General features: G+C 41.3%; 1 protein-coding gene across 1 annotated transcript in view; it reads left to right on the top strand.

The window, feature by feature from the left end:
* The window catches only part of CD2AP (CD2 associated protein), a 142,987-nt gene that overhangs the window by 51,508 nt on the left and 70,241 nt on the right, over positions 1-21,238 (top strand). Inside the window, exons 3-4 of the mRNA XM_056126263.1 lie at positions 14,519-14,672; positions 20,761-20,861. Of these exons, the coding sequence (XP_055982238.1) occupies positions 14,519-14,672; positions 20,761-20,861 (255 nt within the window). The remainder of the gene's footprint in view (positions 1-14,518; positions 14,673-20,760; positions 20,862-21,238) is intronic.

The following is a 21,238-nucleotide window of genomic DNA, read 5'->3' as shown; positions in this document are numbered from 1 at the left end:
TCTACATTAGTATTGTAAATGGTAAGTAAAAATTAATATATTCCCAAATACAACAATAATTGCATAGATGGGATAGCTTAAGTGGTAGAGTACATGTTCTGCGTTTTGTAATACCTGAGTTAAATAATCAGGCATTTTGTACCTGCCGCCCTCAGCATGGCTAGTATGGCCCCCTGGCACTGCAGGGCCTAAGCACCTCCAAGTCTGGTACCTGCTTCCCCCCCCCCCCCAAAAAAAAAACAACTAAACAGCATAGTATTTTTAGTTCCCATTAGCGTATGTCAGTTTTTGTTTAAAGCGGGGTTTAAATTTTATGTAAGTAATGAATCATCTCACTTTCTCTGACAAATTGTATTCCCCAGGTTTTCTGTGTTAAGTGATTTGAATTTGGGTGGAAGACCAGTAGCAGTGCTGTGATCATAACTTTCCGTGTACCCTACCTTGCAGTATTATTCTTTTCTCTTTATCCACTTGTCTTGATCTTTTTATAAATTTAGAACCGTAAGGGTGACTAACAAAATAGATAAAGATAGTTTTAGTCAAGAATGCCTTGAAGAAAGTGAATGAAGGTAATAGGAAATGGCATTGATATATCTAGTTAGATGTTCCAGGATACCATTTCCAAGGGTCCTTAGCCAGTATTTCCCACCTTGTCCTGACCTTGGTCCTTTTCTGAGACTTCCCTGTTCTAATTGTTGGCCTTTGGCCTTGTGCTGTGATTGGAACAGCCTGGAGGCCCACATGGGGGCCCTCTAGCCCCTAGCTGAGAAGCTCTGACTTGGTCAGTAAAATACAGAATGGTGCAGAGGAGATAAAGGAATAAATCGTTGAGAAGGTCACTAAAAGAAGGAAAATAGGCTTACTGTGATGATTGTAGTTGCTGACTAGAGCTATTCTAAGAAGAGGTAGCCTGGCATTGTTAAAGGAATACAAGGTTTGAACGAAGATGTGTAAACTTCTATTCGACTCTCCCCAGTGCCCCCATTGCTACGCCTCTGCCTTCCTAAAAATGTTTCACTCTAGAGCACAGGTTTGTTCCTAAACTTACTTGGCCCCTTTTCAGGTGAAGAATTACTTGGCCCTTTAACCTCCACCCCTACAGATAACCTTCTTTAAGCAAACAATATGTCCCCAATTGCACTTGAGGCTACAGATGCCACCACATGCCCCCCTTTGCACCCCCCCATCATTTCCGCTCTCTTGATAGCATATAACACTCTGTTCACTGATTATTTTTTTCACAGTGGTATTTCCTGCAAAATTTTAACAAATCCTTCAAGCAGTGCAACTGTTTTATCAACAAAGTCAATGTGAGATTTTAATCTTTTGTTTTCTCTTTAGTCACGTTTATAGCATCTTCACTGGCAGTAGCACCTATCTCAAATGCATCTCTAGCAAAAGTTTTTATGCACGTGGGGCTGAAGCTTGATTATGATAACTGGCTGCAATTCAGTCATATCTCCTGGTTCCAGTTCTCATTCTAGCTCTCTGTTATTTCTGTCATATCTTCAGTTATTCCCTTGCGTCATCATCCATGAGGGATGGCATCATCCTTAAAATCATCCTTGAGGGATGGTATCAATTTCTTTCAAACATTCTTTCAAAATGTTTTCTGGAGTGTTGCCTCTGCCCACATCTCAGAAAAATCCCTATCCCTGTGACAGTTAAAGCCTTAGAAAATGTAAAATTTTTATTTATTATTTTACTTAAGAATGTATTTTTATTGAGTGGAATTTACTTAAGAGGTGGGAGGAGTGAAAGAATATGTGTGTAAGAGAATACGGAAAAAATGAAAGAAGAGGAAGGGAGGAGGGAGAGTGAGGAATGAAACAGAAAGAAAAGAGGGAAGAGAGAGGAAAGAAAAGGAGGGGAAGGGAAAGAAGACGGATACAGACTTGTCCAGAGGAAAAAAGAAAAGAAATATCAAGATAAGCAAGCCAGAAAGTGTTACTTTTTTTTTTAACATTCAATTTTTTGACAGAAGACCCACTATCATTATTTGGATTTTTCCCTCAACTATCAGACCTGCTGTAAAGGCATCATTAGATAATTTGCTTTCTTGTTGCTGGTAATGAAGAGCGGTTTTGAATTTCTGGTATTCTAGATTTAAATCCAGAGGAATTTCTGCTGGAAGCCACTGGGTTCTGAGATTAGTTTGTGTGCCTCTGGGATCATGACTCATCATGAGCGAGGAGCTGTTCGTGGGCGGCAACTCAGGGAGTCTCATCTGGGCTGGGGGAAGGGCCGGTTCCGCCCCCCATCCCTAGCGGCCCCATGCACCCCATCACTGCAAGCCCGTACCTCTCTGTCCAGTAGGCTCTGAAAGAAGGTGGTCATCATGCTGCTGCTTAGGGGGAAAAGGCAGAGGGACAAGCACCCTTCCCCTCCCAGGGTGGCATGGGCCATAGTAGTTAAGTTCACAGTCCATTCACAGTCCAGAATCCGCTGGGTTCCGAGATTGTTTTCTGTGCCTCTGGGATCATGGCTGATCAGGAGCAGAGTAGTTGTTTGGGGGCGGCAACTTGGGGTCTTGTCTGGGCATGGGGATGGGCCAGTTTCACCCCCCATCCTGAGAGGCCTTTGCACACCTCGTCACTGCCAGCCCGTACCTCTCTGTCCAATAGGCTCTTTTTTTTTTTTCTTTTTGGGTCATACCCAGCGATGCACAGAGGTTACTCCTGGTTCATGCACTCAGGAATCACTCCTGGCGGTGCTCAGGGGACCATATGGGATGCTGGGAATCGAACCCGGGTTGGCTGCGTGTAAAGCAAACGCCCTACCCTCTGTGCTATTGCTCTAGCCCCCAATAGGCTCTTAAAGAAGGCTGTCACCATGCTGCCACAGCTGTTTTTTTTTTTTTTTTTAAAATAAAAAAAGGTTACTGTTGTTCTGCCTGATTGGGTCTAACACACATTTGGTTGCAGTCCTGTACACTTTGTGTTTCTGTTCAGTCTTGAGTGTGGTGCTTCCTCTTCCTCACACTTGGGTTGCAGCAGTTACCAGAGTTGGACCCAGTTGTGATGCTCACTTACTTGCTTGCCGTGTCCTTGAGATCATATACTTTGTTGAGTTCCTAGGGATCCTCCAAGTAGAACTGCTGGCATTGTGCTAAGGCACAAACAGTAGTTCTGGGGCTCAAAACTGGGAGGCGCCGCAGTTTCCTGCTCACAAGGCAGCACTGTTAACCGTGGGCTCTGAAATGTTTTTCCCTTATTGTTCCCTCCTCTACCTGTCTCTCCCCTCTCTCCGAGGGTCATACTCTTCAAGACAAGTACTCTACACTGAGGCACAGCGCTATCCCCCAAATGTATTTCTTTAATAGATTTGACTGTATGAAATGACTCCTTCATCCATGGTCTGTAGAATAATTTTGTCTTACTTGAGCTCTTTCCGTGACTGAGCACATTGTCAGCAGTAATAATTTGAAGGGAATTTTTTTTCTGAACAGTATTTCATAACAGTGGACTTAAAGTAATTCAGTAAACCATGTTGCAGACTTTTGTACTGTCTTTGTTTTCATTTTTAGAGCACAGACAGTGTAGCTCAGCATACTTCTTAAAGACCTTCAGATTTTCTGAATCAACGTGTATTTGAGTCTTTGAAGCCAGGCATTGGCTTCTAACTAGTGGCAAAAGTCCTAGATGACATCTGCCAGTGTAAAGCTGTATTGTTTGCTCTAAGTTCATTATAGCTACCTTCATCATATTGTTCTTCAAAATGGTGCACCTTGCTGCACCTTCTCTGAGAGCTTGCTACTTTGTTTTGCATTTTTATTTTCTGAAGGTGTCTTTGCATAAATGTGATGGACCAGTCTCTATTAGCCTCAGTTTTTTCTAGTGTCCTTACGTCCCTCAGTCTTAGTAGAATTGAAGATTTAGAGTCTAACTCTGGATTATTTTATGAAATTAGGAAATGTAGCTTTTTTGATCTTCTCTCCACATCACAGACCACTAAATTTTTCTGTCAGTAATAAGGCTATTTCATGCTTATCAGTTACTTGTTCACTGGAGTAACAGTGTTAAGAATTTTTTTCTTCATAAGCACAGCTTAGTTTTGGCTTGTGCTGTCTTTACCTTTGTTACTAAATTTAATCAATTTTCACTTTATTTTTATCTTTAAAAGTATTGGGACTTGAACCCAGGGCCTCACACATGCACGTTTTTGATTTAAAGTAAAAGAGATGCTACTTTTCCTTTCACTTGAAATTATACAGGATTCTTGTTTGTTTTCTAATATGGACGTGGTTTATGGGATTCTCCAAACAATTTTAATAGCAACCTCAAAGATCACTGATCACAGAACTCTTTAACAGATACAATGAAGACATTTAAAATACTCAGAGTATGCATTTCTTGGATCTTAAAAAACTAAGAAGAATTTTACCTTTTATTTATTTATTTATTTATTTATTTTTGGGTAACACCCGGCAATGCACAGGGGTTACTCGTGCATCTGCACTCAGGAATTACTCCTGGCAGTTCTCAGGGGAGCATATGGGATGCTGGGAATCAAACCCGGGTCGAGCGCGTGCAAGGCAAACGCCCTACCCGCTGTGCTATCGCTCCAGCCCCAAGAATTTTACCTTTTAGAAGAAACAGCTTTTTTTTCTTAAAATTGTTGAACGATCAGGTAGTACTCAGAAACATTAATATTTAAAAAAAAAACTGTTAGCATAGAAATGGATTGATATCCCCTAAAGAAGGTACAAGTGGGCTCAAAGAGATCGCTCTTTAGTTACGGTCCAGACACTGCATTCACCGTGCTGTCCCCCTACCCTCAAGCAGTTTGGAGTATAGAGCTGAGCCTGACTGGAGTGGCCTTACTTGTTCCTAGCGCTGAGCACTTCTCCCTCCCACCCATGTGCCTGCTCCCTTGCTTTTGGCGGAACACATGCAACCTGGGTCAGCTGCATGCAAGGCAGGCACCGTACCTGCTGTACCTTGTTTCTGCTCCATGGCCTGAGCGGTTCTGTATCTTCAGGCCCTGGGAGTTCCCCCTGGTTGACCAAATATTGTTGTGAATAGTCTCTGAGACCCATGAACAACTCTGGGGGAGGAGGCCCCTCAGAAAGGGCAGTTAGCATAGTTGGTACCCTTTAAGCTCTGTTTCCGAAGATGAGCACTGTAGCACTGTCCTGCTGTTCATCGATTTTCTCAAGCGGGCAACAGTAACGTCTCCATTCTGAGACTTGCTGTTACTGTTTTTGGCATATCCAATACATCACAGGTAGCTTGCCAGTCTTTGCTGTCTGGGCGGCATACTCTTGGTAGCTTGCCCGGCTCTCCGAGAGGGGCGGAGGAATCAAACCCGGGTTGGCCACGGGCAAGGCAAATGCCCTACCGGCTGTGCTATCACTCCACCCCTTCCGAAGGTTAAGTAACACATAACAGCAGCTTACTGAAGGTGGCTAGTTATAGATACTTACTAATTATCAGTGGACTTTGTTCACCAATGAGTTTCAAATTAGGGTAGAGTGCAGTCTTATATCCTGAGTGAGTCAGAGGAGGGTTGAGGCGGGAGGAGGGATGGAGTGTTACTGGAGAAGAAACAGAATTTGCTGTACAAGTATTGAAGCTCTGGGAGTTCCAGAGAAATAAGGTATATGTTACAGTGAAATAAAGTTTCCAGAGAGGCTAACAAAACTCTTATGATTATACTTATGAAATATTAGTATAATTTTAAGTTTATACAAACCCAGGGGAGTACTACAGATTATTTTAGTATCTCATTGTTACGATGTTTTTACTTTGGTGCTTTAAAAAACAAGTGTCTATGTTCTCAGATGTCTCAAGCACCGGTAAGTGCATTGCTTTACTTACTTTTAAATTAAAAATTCTTCTTGATTTCTTTGGAAGAGTTCTCTGAGAGTAATAAAGCGATATGTTTGGTGTTATAAGGAACAAGGAAACAGGGTATTTGCACAAGTGTTGCAGAAAACTAACATGAATAAAATAATTTGCTGGTGTTTAAAATGTTTTTCTCTAACCTTGTATCATTTTACTCCCCTTTATTTCATAAAAAGATCTTAAATAATTAACTCTTAAAAATAATTTAGACAGTTAAATAATTTATATTGCATTTACAAGTTATTTTTCAGATTGCATAAGATAAATGCTTATTGCATAAGTTAAATGCTTAGACATTATCACTTAATCACTTAATCCCCGTTATTCATCGATTTATTCGAGCGGGTGCCAGTAACGTCTCCATTCATCCCGGTTGCGTGCTAGGGTAGCCCAATGGTATCTGTTCGTTCTAGGAACATGCAGAGCTTCAAACCGATCATTTAGGGTCTTGACGAAGAAGTCTGACCATCTTATAGGTGGGCGTCCACGTGATCTTTTGATGTCCCGTGGAATCCAATCAGTAATGGCTCTAGTCCAGCGGTTGTCTGTAAACCTCATTACGTGTCCAGCCCATCTGATTTTTGATGTCTTGGCAAATGAGACAGCGTCCCTGATTCTTGAGCGTTGACGAAGATCAGAACTCCGGATTCTATCTCTCATTTGAGTGAATCGTGATATTCCAAGCATAGTTCTTTCGATTCCTCTTTGAGAGACCCGAATAGTGTTCTCATCCTGTTTTCGTAGGGTCCAGGTCTCTGAGGCATATGTTAATGCAGGAAGAATAGTGGAATCAAAGGGATGTGCTCGTAGCTGGAGGTTCTTTGTCCTTTTAGTTATTTCTTCAATGCTCTTGAAGGCATTCCAAGCCGCTCTCTTCCTCCTGCGCAACTCAGGTGCCAGGTCATTCATCATGTTGATTTCTCGACCTAGGTATATATAACTGTTGCATTCGGAGATGGTGGTTCCGTTGAGAGCGAATGGAGCGTCAGGAACAAGGCTGTTTCTCATAAACATTGTCTTCGTAAGATTCAGCTGTAGTCCGACCTTTCCACATTCACGGTCAAAGTCGTTCAGCATTTGTGCTGCTTGGGTGATGTTTGGTGTTATTAGAACGATGTCATCAGCAAAGCGGAGGTGGTGTAGTTGCCGACCATCTATCTTCACTCCCATGTTTTCCCATTCCAGTCGTGGCATGATGTTCTCGAGGGTGGCACTGAAGAGTTTTGGTGAAATGGTATCACCCTGTCGAACCCCTCTCTTGATATGGATGATTACTTCTTTGTAGAATGGTGAGATCTTGGTAGGGAATCCGCAATAGAGCTCACGAAGGATCCTGATGTATTGAGTTTGTACGCCCTGATTGGCTAGGGCTTCCATGACCGCTTCCGTCTCAACAGAATCAAAGGCCTTCTTTAAATCAATGAACGTTAGACAGAGCGGCATCTTGAACTCCCGAGATACCTCAATGAGCTTGGTTATTGTGTGGATATGGTCGATGGTACTGAATCCTTTTCGGAATCCAGCTTGTTCACATGGCTGTCCTTCATCTAGTGTTCTGCTAATCCTATTCAGGATGACTCGAGTGAATAGTTTGTAGATGACAGACAATAGGCAGATTGGGTGATAGTTGCCAATGGCTTAGACATTAGGTCTTTTTAATTTTAAAAACTACTTTTAAGGAAAAGTTTAGTAGCAGTATGGGGAATAAGATTATCTATTGTTCATGGCTGCTTTGGAAGAGACTAGAGGTTATGTGTTAAATATCAGATTATTCCCCCTACTCTGATGCTCTTATTTTCATATATTTTGTGGTTCTGGGGATTGAACCCAGGGCTTGACGTGTGCAAGGCAAGAGTGCTCCACCACTAAGTCATTTCCCCAACCTCGCTGAATCATTTTTAAAAATCTTTGTTTTTCACTGGTCTCATAAAAAATAATTATTTGAATGAAGGAAAAAACTATTTGGTTTCATATGGGCTTTATTTTGAATCCCTTGCTTTATGAAACTTACCTTCTCAAATAAACCTTAGTGATAATTTATATTAGAAGAATGTTTCATGATTGATTACTTTCATTGGAAACTGATAGAGGAAAAATAACTCTGTAGGTAACAAAATACTAAATGGGTGACAACTTTTGGGAATTGCAATTAAAATAATTGGTGAAATGTCAAAGTTACATGTAATTACAACAACACAGCACTTTTTGAGTTATATCATTTGTAAATAATAATAAGTAATTATTATTGCAAATAGTAAGCACTCACTATTATTGTGATCATACTAAATTGTTTTACAAGTGGCATATTAAAAAGTAATGTCACTGTCATTATAACATTGTGAGACCTGTTTTTACTGTTTGGCTACTGAGAGTATCTTGCCTGCATGACAAAGTCTGGCAAGCTACCCGTGATGTATTCGATATGCCAGAATGTAATACATGTAGAAATAAAATTTAGACATAGAGGTACCTACTTATCCCTGAGAGTAGTGTCAGGAATAAGCCCTGAGCACCACTTGGTATGGCCACCAAAACAAATAACAACAACAAAAACAAACCAAACAAAAAGAGCTCTAATTTTCCCTCTTTGAGTCAATAAGCTTTGGAGTTAAGATATTTTGGTTTGTAGAAAAACTTAGGAAGGCTTGAGTGCCGGAACCTGAACTCATCAGCACTCAGCTGTGGCCTCAGGACTTGAGTAACTTTTGAGAGTGTTTTTCATGTAGATCTTAATAATTAGCACACACGATTATTCCTCACTTTTTGGCCTGTTCTTTCTCTCTCTCTTTCTTTCTTTCTTTCTTTCTTTCTTTCTTTCTTTCTTTCTTTCTTTCTTTCTTTCTTATGTAGAAGTACTACTATTTAGCCATTGATTAAGCTGATTGAATTGGGCATGAACGCCACATTACTTTAATTTTTTTAAATTTTTAATTGAATATCTGTGAGGTTGACCGTTACAGAGCCGCTCATAATTGAGTGTTAGTCGTACAGTGATCCAGCACCCATTCCTCCACCAGTGTACATTTCTCACCACCAGTGTTCCTGTTTCCCCACCACCACCCCCCAACCCTCTGTGGGAGGCACTTTCCTTCTTGCGCTCTTTCTCTCTCCTTTTCCTTTTGTACATTATGGTTTGCTAAGAGGTCATGGTGTTTGTTCAGGACATTCGGTATCCAGATGGCAAGGCTGGAATAGCTTTTCAATTCAGTGGCCACTTTGAAGTGTGGATGTGACTGCCGAGGGTTCTGGAAGTATAGGGAGGTGTTGGGTAGGTAGCCCATCCTGACCTCGAGAAAGTCTGGAGATTTCAGTCACAAAACCTGCATACCAGAATTTTCAGTAGATTAGATCTTGGTCCCGCCTGCACGGCATGGCCTGGCAAGCTACCCGTGATGTATTCAATATGCCAGACACAGTAACAACAAAGTCTCCAATGGAGATGTTACTGGGCCCGCTTGAGCAGATCGATGAACAACGGGAGGACAGTGACAGTGACAGTGACAGATCTTGGTTAGGTCCCTCCTGAGGTGGTGGAGTTAGGCTGGGGGGCTCTGTTTAGATGGGCTCCAGGCCAACCCACCTCCAGACCAACTGACCCCCCTCAGATTTACCCCAGTCTGTTAAGCCATCTGCGGATCCAAGATTAACTGTGGCTTTTGATCTCTTTTGAGATTTGTCTGTGGGTCTCTGAAAGAAGGCAAATAAATGAGCTTTGTAGGTGGTTTGTGTGCGGGGCTCCCACATAAATCTTGGCCATTTAATTTCTTTTTATTTTTTATTTTTTAATTTTTTTTTCATGGTGTAATGTTCTTTATTTTTTATTTTTTTCTTTGATATTCTTTTTTTTTTATATTAGTGAAACACCATGAGGTACAGTTGTAGATTTACAATTTTTTGTGCTTGGGTTTCGATTATACAATGATCAGATACCCGTCCCTCCACCAGTGCCCATTTTCCACCACCATGGATAATATTCCCCCACCCCCATCCCCCCATCCCCCCCTGCCTCTGTGGCAGGGCAATCCCCTGTGTTCTCTTTCTCCTTTTGGGTGTTGTGGTCTGCAAAAGAGGCATTGAGTGGCAAACATGTTCAGTCCATAGTCTACTTTCGACATGCATCTCCCCTCATTGGCCATTTAATTTCTTGGTAAACTTGGTCCTAAGTTATTGGGGTCTGGCCAAAGGCACAGTGGCAATTTTGGGGTGTCAGGGAGCCTGAAGGCACATCAGTCTGCTGATGCACTCGCCCCGCAGGTACAGGTTGACCTGCTGGCAGCACCATACTCCTTTTTTTTTTGTATTTCCTACCTTAAAACTCTTCTCATCCTAAGCTGAAGGCACAAAATAACATTTTCAAATTGACGAAAAAGTCAGTATGAAAAATGCGACCATTTAAAATGATTACAACCAATGATTGTTGGTTTTTTGTTGTTGTTTGTTTTCTTGGTGGGGCTGCACCTGCTTCTGAGGATTTGCTACTGGATTTGTGCGTAGGGATCCATCCTGGTTGGGCTCTGGGGACCATATGTAGTGCCAGGAATCCAACTCCAGTGACCATGTGCAGTGCAAGTGCCCTGCCCGCTTTACTTTCTCTCCAGCCCTGGTGGGATTTTGTAAATTAATTTCAGTTAGCATGTTGAGATTTTTCTTCCTTTCTCTAAAATTTTAAAAAAATTGAGGCATGATGACCTTGAACCCTCTCATCTTTTATAAGTGTGCTAACAGCTTTGCATTAAACGGGTCATTTTTACCATTTAAAAAAAAACCCTCTGAGGAACAATGGTTTACAGTAGAATGAATATTAGTGTTTTATGCTTGGAACACTACTGTACTACTCCCATCACCCCTAGTGTCAGTATTTCTCTGCCGTTGTCCCAAGTTCACTGTCCCCAGCCCCCCAGCCTCGGGTCTCAATTCTGTTCTTATGGTTCGTTTCCATTGGGCACTGGAAAGGCACATTTTTTATTGCTGAGAGAATATGGGCAAAAGAAGAGTTCTTTATTGTTTTCCCCACATAATTTCGTATAGCTTTTATTAACATTCTTGTGTTACAAGAAGGAAAGGAGTAGGATGATATTGACAATGAATGTGAATGTACATAATTATAATTCCCCTGTCTTTCCTACTTGTGTATTTTTTAAATTGGGAAAGGGCATTTGAAATAGGAGACCCTTTGTCCATGTTGGATGACAATTTTGTGTAGAAAAGCATATTTGGGGTAGGGTAGGGGTAGAATAATTTCACTTTCAAAAATAAAATAGTTCTGCTGTATTATAGCTGTCATCTTTTCTAGATGAGTTTTAAAATGTTGACACTCAGAATACACATAGGTCTGATTTCACATTAAGGAGTTTTTTCTCCTGCTCATTACTCTACATAGAACTTTTTTGACAAAGGTTTCGAAACATCCAGGTTCGTCATGATTACTTGAGACAGTTCTGTCCTAATACATTAATACTTACATTCTTTCAAACCAAATTTTTGGACCATATAAACCATATTCTTAGATTGAGAACTTTTAAACATAAATGTAGGGTTAGTTAAAGCTAAAATAGTGGGCATGCAACATCTAATGTTTAATTCTGCTTATTTTCATTTTTACTTAGTAATACATATATCTTCTGATGTTCTGCTTCTGTTAAGTGGGAGTACTTTGTCACACTTTCAGAAATCCTTAATGTTAAATTTAGAATGTTTATATGTAGTCCCTGAATTTTAATTAGCATGAAAGAATTATAGCTGTTGAGGAATTTGGTGATTTGAATGTTTTTCTTTGGGGAAGAACAAAGAAGCCTTGCCCTACACTGGTTTTTATTATTCATTGTGACCTTTGATTTTATGATATAGAAGTTCCTTGATTTCTGCTTTTAGATCATGACTATGCCCGCACCATGATTAGATACCCCAAATCATTACATAGGTAAATTATTACACAAAGGGGATTGATTTGTGAATTTTGTTGATCTTTTACACTATTTTTAGTGCAACTAAGAGTTAATGTTTTTGATTACTTTAATAGATGAAGGGCTGGAGCGATAGCACAGCGGGTAGGGCGTTTGCCTTACAAGCGGCCAACATGGCCGACCCGAGTTCGATTCCTCCGCCCCTCTGGCAAGCTACCGAGAGTATTCGATATGCCAAACACAGTAACAACAAAGTCTCCAATGGAGACGTTACTGGGCCCGCTTGAGCAAATTGATGATCAACGGGAGGGCCTTTACCTTTACCTTTACCTTTTAATAGATGAAAAATATATATTTTCCAACCTCTTTTAGATTCCCTTTATTTGCTTATATTTCAGACTCTTTTGCTACCTTCTATTCCTTAACCATATATGGACGTTATCCATTTTTGTAATTTTCTTGACTGTTCTTTAATGATAATAGTAGTATAGGTTTTTCGTATTTGTAAAATGAAACTCAGTTTTACTGAGTTTTCTTTGTCAATAATTATTTACAATATTTCTTTGTAAATAACTTAAACTACTCAATCCCTTGGAGTAGTTAAAAAGTCAGGACTGTGGATTTGGTAGAAAAAAGATGCTACCATGCTGTAGTCATTATTATTTTTTATTTTTTACAGTACTTTAGTGGATTGAACTTAACCTTGCTAGGCATGCTCTTTATCCCTGAGCCATGTCCCTGACCCTACTACAGTGAAAAAGATATTTCATTTACTGGCTGAAAAGGTAGAAGAAAAAGGTAGAAGGAAGAACAGAGCATGAAAGCCTTCTTAACAGTTTATAAGTATCCCATAAAATTGACTGTTGAACATTCGCCAGAGAATAATTTGGAGGCACTCTGCATTCAGAAATTAGGGAAGAGAGTCCGTTGGCAAGTGGGTGCCCTGGGAAATTTGGTTCTCACGTTCTGACATAGAATCATTTGATTAATCTAAGTTATACTTACGGAATATCATTGCATCATTACATTAGTTTGTAGAAAGAATTGGTGTTACTATACACTGAGTTTTCAATCACTAAACATAGCAAATCTAATTTTTATTGTGGGGAGTGGACTGCAACTTCCAGTGCTCAGTGACTGCTCCCAGCTCATTGATTTGAAGGGGAGTTGGGGGTGGGGAGCGGCTGTGTCTGGTGGTTCCAGAGATCAAACCTGGGCCTCTTGCATGCAGTCTCAAATGTCTGGCTCATTTCATATTATATCTAGTTTTGTATATCTTCTGTGAGAACTGGGTTGATGAGAATGAGCCCAAGTTTGAATATCGCCAATTTCTACTTTATGTTTCTGAACATAACATAATAAAGAGGAATGATAACTAAGAATTACAGTTGGAAAAATCAGAATCATAATTCATGGTGTGAAAATATGAAGTTGTTACATAATGTCCATAGATAAAATTTTATGGGAATAAAACTTTATGTTCAGGCGAGTATGTGACTGCTTTTGCCCTACAAACAGCAGAATTCGTTGTTGTAACACATTGTCTGAGCCAAAAATCTTAAAATATACTCTGTTCTCCTTTAAGAAATGTTTCCCCATCATTGACATAGAATTATCATTTGTCTTATTGTTTGTCTATGTATATTAGGTTTTCTTTATATATATATATATATATATATATATATATAATTTTATTTATTGAATCACCGTGAGAGCAGTTACAAAGCTTTCGGGTCTAAGTCTTGGTCATATAATGAAACACCCGTACCTTCACCAGTGCCTATTCTCCACCACCAAAAACCCCATTATACCCTCATCCCACACCTTCCCCCTACCTGTGGAGCAGATGATTTTCACATTACCCTCTCTCTACTTTGGTCACATTCAATATTTCGACACCAGACCCACCATTATTATTTGAGATTTTACCCCAACACTCAGATCTGCTGAAAAAGCAACAGTAGACAATTTGTGTTCTATTGCTGGTTATGAATAACATGATGTCACATGGCTGCAGTAGGGCCATGTGATTTTGAAATTCCGAAATTTTAACACTTAAATCTGGAGGGATTTCTGCCAAGAACCACTGGGTTTTGAGATTTGCTCCTGAGTCTCTGGGATCATGGTCGTTGAGCAGCTTGATCAGGAGCCAGAGAGGCTGTTTGTGGGCGATGACTTGGGGTCTCATTGGAATGGGGAGACCAGGACCGGCTCCATCCCCATCCTGTGAGGCCCAACAAGTTTTGTAACTGTGGGCCCAGACCTGACTGTCCAATGGCTTCTGGAGGATGACGGCCACCGAGCCACCAAGGGGGAGCAGGTGGAGGGACAACAGCCTTTCCCCCCTGGGGTGGCCCAGCGACAGTCGCCTACTACGGGGTCCGGATGCATTTCTGCCAAAAGCTGCTGGGTTTCGAGATTTGTTTCTGAGACTCTGGGATCATGGCCATTAAGCAGCTTGATCAGGAGCCAGAGAGGCCGTTCGTGGGTGATGACTTGGGGTCTCGGGGTGGGGACGACAGTCTTAGGTTTTCTTTATGTGTTGAGGTAGAGATGGTGTTTCACCCCCCTTTTATTTACCTTCATTTGTGGTTCTGATAAGATTTAAACTCACGAATGTTAAAGTATATTGTACTCTTTAGATAAGTATTGGGAGAGAAATTGGTTAGAACTATTATTTTGTAAAATTAGCACTGTGTGTGTTTTCATTTTTATTTGATACTTGCACTGTAACTTAATTTGCCTGTTTTCGGATTTTCTTACTGATAGGAAATTAAGAAAGAGACAGAATCTAAGGATGACAATTTGCCCATCAAGCGGGAACGGCATGGGAATGTAGCGAGTCTTGTACAGCGAATAAGCACCTACGGTCTTCCAGCTGGAGGAATTCAGCCACATCCACAAGCCAAAAACATTAAAAAGAGTATGTAGACTATTCCTTAACTGTTGAGTTGAAATAAAATAGAATGTTTCGTAAGCATTCATAAATCACAATAAGAAAAATTAGCTTGATATTTTATAACAGACGGCAGTTACTTCCTCCTTATTCTCATGTATCACGTTGTTGGCTCGTGCGATTGTTATCTTTATATGATAATTCATTGTGAACTACTGACAACTGAGGAAGTAAAATAAAAAATGAATATATATTACCCTGCTACCCGTGACGTATTCGATATGCCAAACAAGTGTCACAGTGGAGACGTTACTGGGCCTACTCGAGCAAATCGATGAACAACGGGAGGACAGTGACAGTGAATTTGGGTTTAGTTTTTGTGATGTGGGGAGGTGAATATACAGTCTGTTGTGTATGGGGGGTTGCATGGGGGTTGCTCCCAGCAGAGCTTTGGGAATCATGCAGTGCATAGAAAGGATGTGATCTGGTCCTTTGAGTCATCTCCCAGACCTACTTTTATTCTTAAATCCCTCCACCCTCCCAGTTCCCATTGTTGTTTGTTGATAACATTATTTTTGTGATGACTAGGATTTGCACAGTGCTGGCTTGGTGCGTGTACAGTTTTAGCTATGGCCCTCACTGGTTGCATATGAGGTTTCCATGCATGCACACTTAGCTGCTGTGTTTACTGAGGTTTCACTCCTTGAGCTGTGGTACCTGCACACGTGACATGATGTTCTCTTGGGGTCATGCTCTTAGTTGAAAGACACAAGTTATGCTTGTGATTGCTGTGGTGCTCACTCTCACTTTCCCCAGAAGTTATGTTTCCTAGTTGTGGCATTAGCTCTTTCATTGTTGCAGATCTTGCTGAGGGTCGCGAACTTTTTTGATGCTCACACACCATCTAAAATTGTGTGTGTCTGAAAATTGCTTGTGATGCCGTGGATTGTAGATAGCCGAACTGCTAGGATCAAAGAGCTGAGATTGAAACTCATGATTATTTGGTAGCAAGGCAAGTGCTCTAAGTGACTGCACTTTTTCTCCAAGCCCACCTTTAAAAATATTTATTTACTTAGTTAATTTTTATTTTGGGGCCACACCTGGCAGTGTTCAGGGATTGCTCCTGGTGGACTTAGAGGACCATCTGAAGTTGCCAGAATTGAACAACGGGTCTTACCTACTGTACCTCTGTGGCCCCATGTGATCTAAAGTCTTAAGTTTTATTTTTCTATTGGTGAGAAAGTGGTAAAAATCAAAATGCCCTCTTGGTAGTTTTTTTTTTTTTTTTTTTTTTTTGGGAAGACTACTCCGGGTCATGCTAGTGGTACTGGGGATAGGGACATTTTACTGCTGGGTGTCGAAGTAGGGACTTTTGCAAAACAAAGTATGTGTTCCAGCCCTTTGAATTATTTCCTCAGTCCCATAGTTGCTGCTGCTGCTTTTTTTTTTTTTTTGTAGGAGTACTGCTGTTTATTCAGCCACTGATTAGCTGATTGAATTGGGTATGAACTCCACCTTAATTTTTTTTTAATTTTTTCTTTTTATATTTATTTATTGAATCACTGTGGGAAAAGTTACTAAGCTTTCAGGTTTAAGTCTCGGTCATACAATGATCAAACACCTCTCCCTTCACCAGTACTCACTTTTCACCACCAAGAACTTCAAATGCCTGTGAGGCAGATGATTTCTACTTAACTCTTCTCTACATTGATTACATTCATTATTTTGAAAAAAGATGCACCATTATTGTTTAGAATTTCCCCCCAAACAGTCAGAATTGCTGAAAAGGCATTGTGAAATATTTTGTTTTCTATAGCTGGTTATGAGAATCAGATAATGTCATGTGGCCACGATTTTGGTTTTCTGCAAAGAGCCAGATGATTACAAGATTGGTTTCTGTGTGTCTGGTGTTATGGCCGTGCCAGAGAGCTGCTCGTGGGGGGTAACTCGTGACCTCGGTAGGGCGTGAAGGACGTGCTGGTACCGCCCCCCTTCCCATGAGACTGCAATTGCCTCGTCACCACCGGCTTGTACCTGGCTTTCCTATAAGCTCTGAGGTTGCAGCCACCTTGCTGCCAGGGGGGAAAAAGGCGGAAGGGAGCAACACCCTTTCCCTCCTGGGAAGGCATGGCACCGTAGTTTAACGCATGGTCCATTCACTTTTCTGCTGCAAGCTGCTGGGCTCTGGACTAAGTCCTTTTGCCTCTGGAGCCATGGCCGTGCCAGAGAGCCACTTGTGGGGGGCAACTCGTGACCTCGGTAGGGCTTGAAGGACGAGCCAGCACTGCCCCCCTTCTCATGAGGAAACAGAGAGGCCATGCCTCCAATTATATAGCTGAGCCGGAGGTGGTTCGTGGGTGTGTCTCCCACATACGTAACTTTTGGCCGTTTACTTTCTTGGTAAACTTTGCCCCAACTTTTTGGGGTCTGGCCAAAGAACACAGCAGCAATTTTGGGGTATCTGGCAGTCTGACGTTGCCATCAGGCTGCTGATTCTTTTTTTTTTTTTAAATGGAATCACCTTAAGTTAAAGTTACAAAGTTATTCATTAAGTTTCAGGCATATAATGTTCCAATACCTCTCCCTTCACCAGTTACCATTCACTCCACCAATGTCCCCAGTTCCCTTCCTACTCCTTAGCCAGCCTCTGGCAGCCGTGTTTTCCCTTCACCTTCACCGTTGTCCTGGTGTTCCCTTCCCCAGCTTCTACCCCTTCAACTCCCTCACTCCAGTGGCAAGCTTCCTACTGAGGACCAGTTTTGCCCTTTGTTTCTCTTGCCTTCAGGGCTTTGTTATTCCCTTTGAAGTTTCTTTATCCCACATAGGAGAGAACTTATTCTGTCCCTCCTCCTCCTTCATGCTTACTTCACCAAGCATGATACACACCATATCCATCTACATGGTAGCAAATTGCATAATTTTATTTATTTATTTAAAAAATTTTTTTATTAGTGAAACACCATGAGGTACAGTTGTAGATTTACAAATTTTTGTGCTTGAATTTCGGTCATACCATGATCAAATACCCATCCCTCCACCATTTCCCACCACCACAGATCCCAGTATCCCTCCCACCCTCCATCCCCCCCATCCCCCCCTGCCACTGTGACAGGGCATTCCCTTTTGTTCTCTCTCTCCTTTTGGGTGTTGTGATCAGCCAAAGAGGCATTGAGTGGCAAACATGTTCAGTCCAGTCTACTTTCAACCTGCATCTCCCCTCCTGGGAGGATCCTCCAAACACCCTCCATTTGGTGCTCCCTTCTCTATCTGAACTGTCCTTTCCCCTAGAATACTATTTATTTATTTTTTTATGGCCTAGTAGAATTCTCTGTGTCAGAGTTTCTTTGTCCATTTATTTGTTCTTTGGCTCTTGGATTGTTTCCAGATTTGGGCTATTGTGAATAGGGCCTCAATGAACATAAAAGTGTAGATGCCTTTTCTGCATTGCGCTTTTGGGCCCTTGGAGTGTGTTCTCAGGAATGGAATTGCTGGGTGTATGGAAACTTAATTGCTAGTTTTTTGAATAGTGACTGTACTGACTTCCAAAAAGGTCGGACCAGTCGGCATTCCCACCAGCAGTGAGTGAGGGTCCCTTTCCCTCCACATCTTCACCAGCACTGGTTATTGTTCTTTTTAATGAGTGCCAGACTTGCTGGTGTTAGGTGGTATCTCATTGTTTAAATTTACTTTACGTTTTTTCATATGCCTCTTGGCTATTTGTGTTTCTTTGAGGAAGTTTCTGTTCATCTTTCCTCAGCGTGTTTTAATAGGGTTGGATGTATTTTTCTTGTAGAGTTCTACCAGTGTTTTATATAGCTTTGATATTAACACTTTATCGGGTTAGTGATTGGCAGATAATTTCCCCTCTGGGCTGTCTTTGTATTCTGGTCGCTGTTTGCTTCTTGATGTGCTGCCATTTGTTTAACATTGCTTCCACTTGTGTGAAATGTCAAGTGACGTTTCATCCTTAAAGATGCCTCTAGCTTCAATGTCATGAAGAGTTCTGCCAATATTTCTATGTAGAAAAATTAAGGAAAGTTTTTATTGATTATGAAATTTCAAAGCAAGTAATTCTTCTGTTTTGCATCACCAAATGCTTTCAAGCTCATACGTAGGATCCTGGAGGACGAGAAAGAGAGGACAGTGGGTTGGGTGCTTGCCTTGAACACAGGTGACCTGTGTTAGTTACTGCATAGGGATCATCTCAGTGCAGAGCCAGGAATGCGTCCTGAGCATTGCAGGGTATGGCCCCCAAACCTATAAACAGCCTCCTCCTACCCCCGAACTTGCAGCCAAAAAATCCAAGTACGTTGCTGAAACTTAATTCCTGTGCTTTGAGCAGAGAGTGTATTGTCTCCTCCTTTTAATTCATTTATTACTTACTTTGTTGTTGTTGTTATTGTTATTGTTGTTTGTTTCTGGGCCACATTTGGTGGTGCTCAGGGCTTTTTCTTGGCTCTGGACTCAGGAATCACTCCTGGCGGTGCTTGGGGGATCATATGGGATGCCAGGGATCAAGTCACGGTCACAGGAGGCAAGCACCTTACCTGCTATACTATCACCCTGGCCCCTTTTTTGTTTCTTTTGTGGGGGTACTGAGGAGGGGTGTACTGAGGAGGGGTTACACCCTAGCCATACTTGAGGACTACTCTTGGAAGTGCTCAGGGGACCATATATTGTGCTGGGAACTGACCCTATGTTGGCCACAAGCGTCACTCACCTGTTCTGTCTCTTAAGCCCTCATTTAAAATTACTTAAAAGGATATTCATGCTCATTAAAAAGAAGCAAACTCGGTCTGTTTCATTTGGGCCTGCTCCTGGCTCTGCTTGGGGGTCATGGCGGTGGTGCTTTGGGGACTGTGTGGAGCTGGTGACTGATTCATATCCCCCATGTGCAAAGCACATTGTCAGTCTGTCACACTATGTATTTGGCTGATGCTAGTGTTTTCCTTCTCTCTCTCCTTCCTTCCTTCCTTCCTTCCTTCCTTCCTTCCTTCCTTCCTTCCTTCCTTCCTCCCTCCCTCCCTCCCTCCCTCCCTCCCTCCCTCCCCCTCCCTCTCTGACTACCAGAAAGATTTTCTTTCAAGTGTATGCCGAACAAAAACATGTTTTTTTCACCCAAAAGAAGAGAGAGAACACAAGGGATTGCCCTGCCACAGAGGCAGGGTGGGATGGGGGCATAGGGGTGGGAGGGATACTGGGATCCATGCTATTCGGATTTACACCGGGCGATGCACAGGGGTTACTCCTGACTCATGCACTCAGGAATTACTCCTGGAGGTTCTCAGGGATCCTGGAAATAGAACCCAGGTCAGCTGTGTGCAAGGCAAACGCCTTACCCGCTGTGCTATCACTCCAGCCCCACTTTTCTAAACTTTTCTTTTTTAAAATCTAAATTATTTTTACCTTCACCTATGAATTTTATTTTTGTCAGGAAAAAGCAACTAAGGTGAGATAAAACTTACCTTAGACTTCAGCATTTTGCTTCCTTTTTAATAGCACACTCAAAATATTCCTAGACTAATTTAATCAGGAAGCTAACTAAAAACCACTGGCTTGGAGGACCTGCTGGTGACAGATTTGTTTTTTATTGTCAGTGTTTCTAGTTTTAAAGTTAGCAGTGCATATTTTCTTTATGTGTAGCACTAGCTCTGGTCCTCCCGGTGTTCATCGATTTGCTTGAGCGGACCCAGTAACATCTCTGTTGTGAGACTTGTTGTTACTGCGTTTGGCATATCGAGTACGTCACAGGGAGCTTGCCAGGCTTTGCCGTGCAGGCGAGCTACTCTCGGTAGCTTGCCGGTCTCTCTGAGAAGGATGGAGGAATCGAACCTGGCTCTGCGGTGTGTAGTTGATGGGATTAGATGGATAAATCGATTTTATATCTTGGTGTTATGTATTTTATTTGTAATTGGTTTTAATTTTTTAATTTTTTTTTTGATGTGTGAGGGCAGGGTGGGAAGCCAACTGAACTCATGGTTCATACTTGATTAGAATGCTCGTGTTTTAATGCATAATTTCTATGCAATGAACATGTCAAAATGTAAAAGTGCTATCATTTGTTTTACTGGTCTTTTTAACCCTTTTTATTTTTTTTAATTGTTCCTTTCTTCAGAGACCAAGAAACGTCAGTGTAAGGTTCTGTTTGAGTACATTCCACAAAATGAGGATGAACTGGAGTTGAAAGTGGGAGATATTATTGATATTAATGAAGAGGTAAGGAAAATAATTAAAAAATAAATGTATTACAGGTAAAGCAGCAATTGATCAGATGTTAGTAAATTCTTTATAATTTATGTTAACTTTTGTCAGTTTCATATTTTTTTAATGAAAAAGGTTGAGGGTAGAGACTTACAGAGTTCTTAAATAATAATTTATGGTGGTCTTACCTGGAGAACTAAAACTTGATGTTCCCTACCATACCTATGTGCTGTATTTGCATGTGTTGCCTTTAGGGCAGAAATCTTTTTGATGTAAAACTTGTCATCTATGTAGCTAAGGATGAAGATAAGGCTTTTGCTTACTTATTTTTTGGTTTTGGGTCACAAATAGCTGTGCTCAGGGCTTACACTTGGTGCGGTGCTCAGGTATCA

The sequence above is a fragment of the Sorex fumeus genome, unplaced genomic scaffold (genome assembly GCF_029834395.1).
Source record: "Sorex fumeus unplaced genomic scaffold, SorFum_2.1 ptg000061l, whole genome shotgun sequence".
Taxonomy (NCBI): domain Eukaryota; kingdom Metazoa; phylum Chordata; class Mammalia; order Eulipotyphla; family Soricidae; genus Sorex; species Sorex fumeus.
This window is presented reverse-complemented; position numbering and strand designations above follow the sequence as displayed.